This window comes from Echinops telfairi, unplaced genomic scaffold (genome assembly GCF_000313985.2).
Source record: "Echinops telfairi isolate 266 unplaced genomic scaffold, ASM31398v2 ScPeMD7_7424;HRSCAF=8462, whole genome shotgun sequence".
NCBI classification, from domain to species: Eukaryota; Metazoa; Chordata; class Mammalia; order Afrosoricida; family Tenrecidae; genus Echinops; species Echinops telfairi.
Window position 1 is genome coordinate 93190457 of NW_022111324.1, and position 11069 is coordinate 93201525.

An 11069-nucleotide genomic window follows, 5' to 3' on the forward strand; every position below is an offset into this window, starting at 1 on the left:
CACTCTTAAATTGATGCCTTCCTCAACCTTCCTCCCTACTTCTAATCTTCATCACTTGAGCTGTAGAATCCCGAGGTGCGCTTTCAAAAGCTGAGTCCACCCAGTCTCGGGTCCTTACCCACTCCGACTTATTCTGTAAACAATATGCCACTTCAAATATGACTCATAAGTTCTCCAGAGCTCTGCACTCCTGGCAGAAGAAGCTCTATACTCACCCTGGCATCCAAACTTTCTGTAAACAGGTCTCCTTTCCTTCCCCCCACCCCCACTTTCTCTTCAAATTTGAATATAAACCTTGAGCCCCTCTTTGCACTCCCTGAACACAGCCTGAGCAGTATTGTCATTCCAGAATAGGTCTCTGGGCGTTTGCAAAGCTGAAGTCAGGTCTGGCCCTCTTTGGTTGTCATAGTCTTAATTCTCTGAGTTACCTCCTCTTCTCTTTATCAGAGATGAATTATTTATCAGGAAGTTTAAGGCATAGTCCTACTAAATAAGGGATGTGACAGAGCTTTGATAACACCAAAGGGTTAAATGAGCACCTTATTATTTTATATTTTAATTTATTATTATAATTATCGTTCCCAACATAACACAGCAGAGGCTTCACCCTGTTTATCTAGCCAGTAATATTCTGTATCTCTCTCCTTCAACTCAATTTCTACTTCATTATTACTCAAATTAAGGTCCAACTCAATTTCCACTCCCTTATGAACTCTGTCCCCATTATTTTCCACCCACACTGATTTTCCTCATTAGAGTTCCTTCCATTTTTATTCTCTATACCACAAGTATTCCACTCATAATACGAACAATTTCTTACATGTTAAGGTTTTAGGTGTGCAAATCCTATCTTTAAAGAGTATTATGCAGTGCAAGAGCCAGAAGCAAAAGAAGCCCACACCCTCGGCCATCAGGAGTATTCCCTCTCACAGCCACCCTGTAGCACCGAGTAGAACTGCCGCTTTGAGTTCCCCAGACGGTACACCTTCACAGGTGTGAACACCTTAACTTTCTCCCTCCACGTGGCCTGTAATTTGAACTGCTGAGCTTTCAGTTGGCACCCCAAAGTGTTATCAACTATGCCTCCAGGCATCCTTCAAGGCAACAGAGGTAAATATCATGCACACAATCCTGTAATAACAATAATCTAGGAGCGAATGCAGAAACTTGCAACCTGAACAAGTGTGGGGAGAACAGACTATACCCGGTATATAATAGGTATAAATTTGAAAAAGGCGTTTCCTGTATATTTATAAGATTTTAAAAAGCTTGTGGGGGGAAACAAAGAATTAAAGAAAATAGAATATTTCAATGAACTTTTTGCAGCCCCTTCATATTTACCCAGGACACAAATGTATCCATGAACATAGTAGAACACACAGGGCACAAAATTATGAAAATGTCTTCGACATAACCAGATACCTTGATGGGAATAAGTCCCTGGGCGGGCCCCAGGACCATACTGCCAGGGGACATCAAGGTCAATTCACAAAGCAGTCTACAAAGACATCATTCTATATTTTATTTGGGTCTTATAAACTTGTGAGCAGCCATCCGAGGTGCAATTATTGGTCCCTCCCCATCCCATGCAAGGAAGGATGAAGAAAGTAAGAAGAGGCATGGAAGCAATCCGTCCACAGGAGCGCTCCATGTCACTGGGACCTGCAGAACTAGACAGGGACCAGCTACCACTACCAACTGCTCCGAAAAGAATTGCATTAGAAGGTCCTGGATAGAGTGAGCAGAAAAACACAGAACCAAACTAAAAGTCATGGAAAGCTCCCAATTTGCTATTCAGATAGGGACTGATGGAACTTTGGAGACTACGACCCTAAGTAGCCCCTCAGGTCTGGGAAAAAGCTGACCCCATGGCTCCATTTCCAGCTAAACAGTAGGCCAGGGAACAGTATTATCAGGGTGGTATGCACTCCTCTTTGGAATAAGTAGTTGAGCTCCAAAGGGTAACATTTGCCCAAGGACAACGTTCAGAAGGGTTAAGAAAGGAGGAAGAATAAAAACAAGAACCAAAGGGTGGAAGAGGAATAAGTGATGTTTCATTGTGGGAATTATAATCAATAACAAGAAGCAAAATCCGGATGAACTGTTGGATTGAAAATGATAAGCTCAGTAAACTTTCACTCAACACACAATAAAGGGATTTTAAAAAAATTATTTTTCATCAAATTCACCAATGACTAAAATCTAGTGCTTCATTATCTCTCACAAGTGGAAGTACAGTCATATTGTTATAAAATTAGGCCTACAAAATTAATACTTAGTTGCTATACAAAGATAATAATAATATTGGAACATTTACACATGATTTTACTGTTGATAAAACCCCTTCAACATCCATTAGGTCAACTATTGCATTCTAACAAAACCCTGTAAGAAATTAAAACAAAAACTTACTGCCGTGGAGTAGACTTTGACTTAGGGTAGCCTTCTGTGGCTCACACAGTAGAACTGTGCTCCAGTGTTTTCAATGGCTGCATTTCGGAAGTGGACTGACAGGATTTTCCTAAGGCAAATGTCCAGCCTTCTTCAGGCACATTAAACATTTGCCCCGTTCAGGGATTTCAAGGTAAGAATGGCAAGTGTATCCTTATCTTACAGATGAAGAAATAGGGGCTCCAAAGGTTTCTTGGTTTGACTGAGGTCACAAATAGAGTGCCCAATAGAGTTGGCTGAGATTCATGGGGTTCTCAAGAATCGGAGAAATTTCATAAGTGTTTTAGGTAATTAATTGCTCACTGTGTTGGAAAAAGAAATCCCTGTCTTTTCTCCTGGGAAGAATTCATATGTTCCATTACCCCGAGGAACAAAAAGGCTTCCCCTTGAGGCCTTAATGAGCAATAGGCTCTACATAATATTTGTAGGGGTGGTTCTCTGATTCCCAGACCCTACTTCATCTGGACCCTCAGGGCAGCCGCCACAGCCTATGGGTCCTTCCACACTGTCCGACTGTCTAGTTCAATTGCCACCAGGTCAACTTTGACTCATAGTAAACACCCCAGGTGTGTCTGAGCACAGCTATGCTCCGTGTTGATTTTCTCCGGAGTGGACACTCTACTTTTTAATGCGGCACATCTGCGAAGACTCAACCCTCCAACTTCTGGGTGAGTAGCTGGGCACGTTATGTTTGCATCATCCAAGAGTCTGGGGTGACAGACTGACAGAAGGTACTCCAAGACCAATCAGTTTAAGTTGTGCACAACCCACTTCAAGACTCCACTGACCAAAGTCGATCTGACTCATAGTCCCGATAGGCAGAATCCAACTACTCCATGGGGTTTCATAGGCTGTCAAGCTTTATGAGCGCAAACAGCTTTGTCTTGCTGCTGAGGAGCACCGGAAGGGTTTAAAGCTGTGACCTGCATGGAGGTCAGCAGGCCAAAGCCTAATCCACAGTGCTGCCAGGGCATGTGGATGGTAATCAAGGACTTGAATTTCTTTAGGGACTATTTAAAATAGTCAGAATTCTGAACATGGTATAAATAAACTAATTCTCTCATGCTCACCACAACCACTCCAAAAGAATTCTTTATGTATGGAAACACATATCCTATGTCCTTAAAAGGCCTGTTAGGCCGCCCAGAGTGGTTCCGGACAGCACTTCGTGCTACTGAGATAGCACGCATATTTCGCATAGTTGCTGACAGGTCAGTTCCTGATAAGGCGATAGCTGAGTTACAAGTTGACTGTGTTCCTTGGTTCCATGAAAAGTTTGCTTCCAGACATCAAAGTTCTACACGCACCTCAGGAGTCACTGATGAGAATCTAGTGTAAAAATAGATATTCCTCAACTGTGATCCCATGTGGGCAAAATATTCTCTCTAAACCAGTAGAAAGTCTCATGATTTTAGTCTTGTTTAATGGACTGTTAGCAGTTAGAGTATCGTATCTATGGCACTTCAGGAGTTTTCCTTCTACTCATTTGTTGTATAAAGTATAATTTATTTGCAATAAATAAATATTCCTATGCTGGTTAACAAAACGCACCCCTTAAAGACAAGATGAGCACTTTGAAATGCCTATCCATATGCATGCTAAATCCAACATCTTCAGGATTGCTTCCTTTTATAAAAAAAGAACTACACTTTTACCAAGTCCTTCTATAGCAAGGAATTCCACTCCAGAGAGCAAGGATTACCACAGCCCATGAAACTCTCCGAACTGTGGATATAATTAGGCACCCCATCCATTATAACGCTACAGACGTCATCGTGTGTGCCCAGCATCTGTTGACAGCTCTCATACCCGGCATATCGCTGAAATGGCAAGTGTGGAGAAGGCAGCCCACAATAGAAACAATGGCATTCTATCCACGCTCTGTTCCAGCAGTCTGTCTCATAAGACAGAAATAGAGGCCACTGCTCCGGCGGCCCTGAGCTCACAGGTCAACATTACTTTATGGACTTGAGCAGGTTCTCTACCAAAAGTAGAAACAGAGTATCTTCGGAAACTCTTCCATCTGTGTCCTTATGTAGGATTTTGTTTTATTTACCCAGTATCTGTAACACTCAATCTCACTTAAAAGACATACATATATATCACTCTAAACTTTTTAGCACGATTTTAAAATGGAGACATATCTGCTTTTAAATAATATGCCTAAAACCAAAAATACCAAATTCAATGTCAACTAGCAAGGCCGACTCATCGCGACCCCTGTGGGTTTCTGAAACTGTCACTGTTTATGGGAGTAGAAAGTCCAGTCTTTCTCTCAAGGAGCTGCTGGTGGTTTTGAACTGCCAACCATAAGAATCGCAGCCCAACCGCCCAATACATAACTACTACACCACTAGACCTCCTACAGTAGATCTAAAGTGCGATGCCGTTTTAATGCTGTATTCCCACAGGAATCCCAAAACAAAAAATAATTACAATGCCAGCCTATCAAAAGCTATTGTGAATAGATATTTTTAAGTAACTGTGGTAGAAGACTTGGCATTGGGGCCTTTAGAAATTCACATTAGCTCCATCTTGCTATCATATATATATTTTAAAAGTTAGACAATTATTTTCCAAAATGCTGGCAGGAATACCTGTCCAATTCCTTTGCTGTTTATTTGTTCATCATAACACAATAAAAGTAAAATCTTTTTAGGCAAAATGTTAGGAGTTTTTTATAAAGCCATGAAAAAATGTAGCAATCAAAATTGTGAGAGGAAAGGAATTTTAAGAAGTGTTAAAAGATAAAAGCTGCTTTAAAAATACTATATTATTAGCTTGTTGCTGATGGATCAGTTCACTCCGATGCCTCAGGCCATGGTGTTTCCTTTATAGTAAATCCTTTAGAAAAATGTGGATTTGCAATGCCATTCTCCTTCACAGAGTCAGCATCTATTGACAGTCCCATTCGCTAGTTCCTAAGGAATGAAGGGATGGTAGAACTTAGGCAACTGTGAGGTGAAGGTAGAAACAAAGCTAGATTAGAGCTTAAAAAAATAGTGGTATTTTACCAGAGGGCCAGGGTGTTATCACTGGTAAGTCTAACCCAGTAGAATTACCCCACTGGTTAAAATAATAAATGGTATCTTAACAGAGATGTTAGACAAAAAAAGAAGAGAGCAATTGATATAGAAACAATGCTAATTATTTGAGAACTATCCAAATATGGGGTCCCTTTCTTTTCTGTTAACAAGATGTGTAAGATATATGTGCTTTCCACAGTCATATACTACCATGCATCCAGCTGCCTCCAGTGGCAGCTATATGGAGCTCTTTCCACTACACATGTGGCCAGCACAAGGTATCTACCTAAAACAGTCCCGTAGGAGGGAAATCCACTTTGCCCCACTCCCAGAAAAGTGGTGGTGGTGGTGGGGTGACCCTGGAAGCACTTTGCTTTTGCCATGACACTGTCGTGGGGAGATGAGGTTTGAGCTCTCTGCTGGGAGCCTGAAAGGAGGCATGCTCTGAGCCTGGGAAAGAGGAGGCCGGATGAGCCGCCCTGTGAGCACTGCCGGCTGGCCCTGGCCTCAAGGGTCAAGAAGAAACCTTGAAATGGAGGAATGTTCCACTGGGTCCCCAGAGTGTGCCAACCAGGGTGCACAGGACGTTTTTAGAGCTGGCTGACTCCCTTGTCCCTGCTTACCTCAACGAACTATAAATAGAGTGTTAAACAAGTGTGAGATAATTATTACTTTATCAGTGACTGTCACCTATTCACAAGGCAATCCTCTCTAGGGAGCACCAACCATTCAGCACATGATTTTCCATGCTCTTTGGGGCAGCTCTGTGAAAATTGAGGTGGGAAAGCGGCTGCTAAGCTGATCCCTCTTCGGATGGGGAGTAAGGGGTCATGAATGCAAAGGGGCCAGGAGAGCGGACACCAGGGCCAAGGTCACCGGCTCCACGGATCAGGGCAGGGTGGAGACTCCCTCCGATTCCGGTCCCATTTAAGTTTGTGTGCGAACAGAACCACACTCGGCTTTCTGTGATATTTTTAGTTTTGTAACTCTGTTGTCCACCCGAGGCCCACGCACCCTCCCCAAGCATCCCCAGCTTGGCGCGCCCCTGGGCACGTCCGTGCTCCTCGCTAAGGGGGTGTCCCTCCTGGGTCACGCCGACTCGGGATGGCACATCCCTATATAAAGAGCGTCCACCCTGTGGCCGGCGATGGCCACCAGCTAGCAGCCCCGCGCAGGGCCCGCGACCCCCGCCCCTGGCTGACCTTTCTCTGCTGCTTCTCCCAGGCGGGGTCCAGGAGGAGGTCGCGGTCCCACTCCTCCTCCTGGATCATGTACTCGTCCTCATCGTAGACGTAGTTGTACTGCACGCCGGGCTCGATCTGGTTCATGGTCTGCGCTGGCTGGGGCTCAGGCGGGCGCACGGACGGACGGCAGACGGACTGACGGACGGACGCGGCGCGGCGGGGTGGAAGGACACCGTGGGCAGGAGCCGGGTCCCAGGTGGGTCGTGCGGGGGTCAGGCGAGGCAAGAGCTGGCAGACGAGCGGGCGGGCCCACCGTGACCTTCGGGCAGGCTCCTGGGCGAGCGACACGCCGGGGCGCTGGGTCTCAGGCGAAACACCAGCTCGGGCTGCGAGCAGCTGCGGCGCCGCTTAATAGTGCCACCGGCGTCACGTGGCCCCCGCCCCCACTGCCTGGCATCCCGCGGCGCCCGGCGCCCCGCCGGCCGCGCCCCCGGCGCCGGGCACCCGCCCCGCGAGCTCGCTTCCGCAGCGGGCTCCCCGGGGGCCCCCTCTCCGCTCCAAGGCCCCTGCTGGCGGCTGCCCCTAAGCCTCCTTGGCGTTGCGGATGGTGGCACAGCAACCTGTGCCGGTGCAGGGCGTCAAGCCAGTGCCAGCCCACGCCTCCCCCGGACTGTGTGCTCGAGACGGGCTCACGCACGCCCCGGCATCACAGGCGAGCGCCCGGGGGTTGGCTAGACGCGGTCCTCTGGCCATCCCCACCACACCGGAGTTTTCTTTAAATTGTTTGCATGTTGAAATTTTCTATGTAGTTCTTCGTCATCATCACACACACACATCCCTAAAAGGTAAAGTTTTAAAACTATCGAATATCTTTTCTTTCTTGAAAGAAAGGGGGAGGGGGGAGGGAGGGCAGAGGCAGAAGGCTGAGGTCAACCCTATTGAAGTGGCAGGACTACACCAAAGGCCGGAAGTGTCCGCTCTCACCTGCCAGGCATAAATCTGAGAGACCTGACACAATAAGGAGCAGGCAGCCAGCTTCGGGTTACATTTCCTTCTTGCCCTGCTGTGTCGTCCTAAAGCCCTTTCGTCCCAATGGCTGGGGAGAACTCCTCTTGATCAGTTATGCCCTTGGAGGGCAAAAGTAAGGCTCCTTGGGAAACCTTGCCTGAAATTTTCCGTTCTGCATTAAGCGCCTGCTATAAGCAAGCCACGGCATCTGACCTCATACAGCTTATGTCCAAACTGAGTAAAAGTTGCCCACAGATGCTATGCTACAGATTTTGGCTCCGGACTACACCTTTGTTGACATGTTTCAAGCTCAAAGTGTGCCTGAAAATATCATTGTTCCTTAAAGTTTTTAACATCATTTAGCTTTTTTTGGTTTTTTTTTGAGGCCTTCGTAACCTAGTATTTAAAAACACAACAGCAAGGTAAGCAAACATTTAGGTTATTTTTAGGTAAAGAAATACAGACTTTTCCAGGTGCGACTGGTGAACTGAATGTCAAGAGGAAGTAGGTGGGGGCTCCTCACAGCTCTTGCTCTGACCCCCAGGTGCCATGGGAGGGGTCTCTGGAAGGAGAAGGCTCGGCCGCGGGACCTTGGCAGCCACAGGTGCTGCAGAGGGTTCCTTCCACAGGTGGGGTGGGCGAGGCAGCAGCTCACTCTTGGTTGCTGGATTGGTTCGAGTATATGATTCCATTTGTAGTGGATCGGCTTGATTAACGCTTGGGGGCAGGGGGATTAAGTTAAGGACTAACATAAGGAGCCGAGTAGCTTATTCAGTTGGATGCTGAAGCACAATCAGGAAATGGTCTTTATCTGGTGCAACCATAATTTCATTGTTCTTGGAACGAATTCGCAGGAAGGTGAGGTCCTTCTGGGGGTCGATTTCTCGCACAGTGCTCCTTGCCTTCAGGATGAAGGTGTGCATGAGGTTGGCTGTACTGTGGGGTGGTGGGATTGTCCATGGTGCTTTTGAAGGGAATGCCTTCCGCGGTCACCATGATGATCCCCCTGCACACCCTTCTGGCTCTGCAGTCGCTTCAGGGTTTCTTCCACCTCTGCCATCTCGAAGCCATCCTGCAGCGCCGCCTCGCCAGCACTCGGCCAGGCTCAGGGCCTTTCTGCGCTTGCGCACAGCTCCATCAGTTAGCTTTTTTGAGGAGTTTTCTGCAAAAGACATTGACAAGTAGCAAATACATCGAATTGACATAAAAAACAGTACTTGCTGTGATGTGAACTCCAGGAGAATCTGGATTTTGATCTTGTCTATATCACAACTGCAATTCTCTGACACCAGAAGTGGCTGGCATATAATAAAATAAATGTCTGCCCAGTTGACACTGGCATGTGCTGACCCCATATGTATCAGAGTAAAAGTGTGCTCCGTAAATCTTTCAGTGGCTGATTTTTCAGAAGCAGATCGCATCTGTAAGGACTTGAACCTCCAACCTTTTGGTTAACAACAGATCCTATTAGCTGTTTGCATCACTCAGAGGCTGTTAGTCCATTATAGGTGCTCAGATAAGAGAGGGCTTCAAAAATTATGGAATTAGAAGATAATAGAAATTTTCCCAGAACTTTTTGAAAGTCTCTCATATTTGTTGAATGAATACATATCCCAGGAAACAGTGATTGACCTAATTTGCTTTGTCAATTATTATTATAGAAGTTTATATTTTGGGTTTAAGTCACATTCTCTGAGCAAGTATATTGGTATATTTTACCTATTAAAAGCCAGATGGTGGGGGGGGGGGGAGAGGTGATACCTAGAGTTCAATAGAGAGTAAATGTCCAGAAAAGAATGAAGGTAACATATGTACAAATTTGCCTGATGCAAGCGATATATGGATTGTAACAAGAGTTGTAAGAGTCCCCCAATAAAATGATCTTTTGATAAAAAAATAAAATATTTTTTAAAAAGCCAGATCAGCAAAAATGAAAAAAAAAAAAGTCTTCCAAAGTCTTCCACAATTAGCTGTGAGACAAAGGTTAGAGACAAACTGGAATGAAAGGTATAAGATTTACTATACTACCTTAAAACAGCTAAAACTAGAGATAAAAATGAAAAAACTAGGGAGAAAGGTGGAACAGATTACAAGGATCTACATATAACCTCCTTCTTGGGGGATGGACAGTGGAGAACTGGGTGAAGGGAGTCATCAGATGGTTTAAGATATGACAAAATAATAATAATTTATAAATTACCAAGAGTTCATGGGGGAGGAGGGAGCAGGGAGGGAAGGGGGAAAATGAGGAGTTGATACCAAGGGCTCAAGTAATAAGAAATGTTTTGAGAAAGATAATGGCAACATATGTACAAATGTGCTTGACACAATGGATGGATGTATGGATTGTGATAAGAGTTGTACGAGCCCCCAATAAAATGATTTTTTAAAAATGAAAAAACTACTCTAAAGATACTAGACATTAAGGTCAATTATCATAAAGCAAATAAAAATGAAAAGGGAAATAGCTTTCTGGAAACAAAACACCCAGAACAAAATTAATGAGAATCTCAATTCATATTGAAAAATGTAACTAATGCCACTCAAGATTTATGTCAAATACCAAATCGAGGCTATTAGGTCTTTCCAACACTCAGCTATGCTTTAAGACATGGTAGATGATCCCATTGAGTTTCCAAGGTTGCAGATCTTTACTGGAGTAGAAAGTCTCAGCCTTCTCCCTCAGAGATGCTGGTGGAGTCAAACTGTTCACCTCGTGGTTAGCACCCCAACGTGTAACTCACTATACCACCCAGACTACTATTATCGGAAGTAGGAGAAACCTAGCCCAAACTAAAGCCTCGACAGTCCTGCCTGGATAAGCTCAAACGTTATTTTGGAAGCCATTGAACTATTTCCATATAACTGTCTTAAGACCAACCTCAAGAACATCTATAGAAATACCAAAAAAATACAATATTAAGCAAGGTAAAACTCAAAATTTCTGGCATCTAATAAAAAGAAGAGACAGAGAGAGAGAGAGAGAGAGAGAGGAAGCAAGTACTAGTTGATGCCAAGAAATTTGGAAGTCATTACCAAACACCAGACTCACTACCAGTAAGTCCACTCCAACTGACAGCACCCCTATAAAACATGGTAGAACTGCCCGCATGAGTTTCCAAAAATGTAAGAGTTTACAAAAATAGAAAGTCTCATCATTCTCCCTTAGAGCAACTATTTCTTTCTAACTGCTCATTGTGTAGTTAGCAGCTCCATGTGCTACTCATTACACCACCAGGGCTCAACTAACTGGAAAAGATGCATATTTGTGCCCATTTTTAAAAAGGTAGAAACTCAATATCAGCAGTCAAAACAAGACCAGAGGCTGACGGTAGAGCAGACCGTCAATTGCTCACATCTAAGTTCAAGTAGAAGTTGAAGAAATTAAACCAAGTCCACG

At 44.8% G+C, this 11069-nt stretch overlaps 1 protein-coding gene and 1 pseudogene across 1 annotated transcript in view; both read right to left on the bottom strand.

Moving 5' to 3' along the window:
- Nucleotides 1-7005, bottom strand: part of ACTN2 (actinin alpha 2) — a 95141-nt gene extending 88136 nt beyond the window's left edge. The window contains exon 1 of the mRNA XM_004712184.2: nt 6680-7005. Within this exon, the coding sequence (XP_004712241.1) occupies nt 6680-6805 (126 nt within the window). The 5' untranslated portion in view covers nt 6806-7005. The remainder of the gene's footprint in view (nt 1-6679) is intronic.
- Nucleotides 7006-8436: 1431 nt separating this feature from the next.
- On the bottom strand, nt 8437-8729 carry LOC101645341 (annotated as a pseudogene).
- Nucleotides 8730-11069: the final 2340 nt, after the last annotated feature.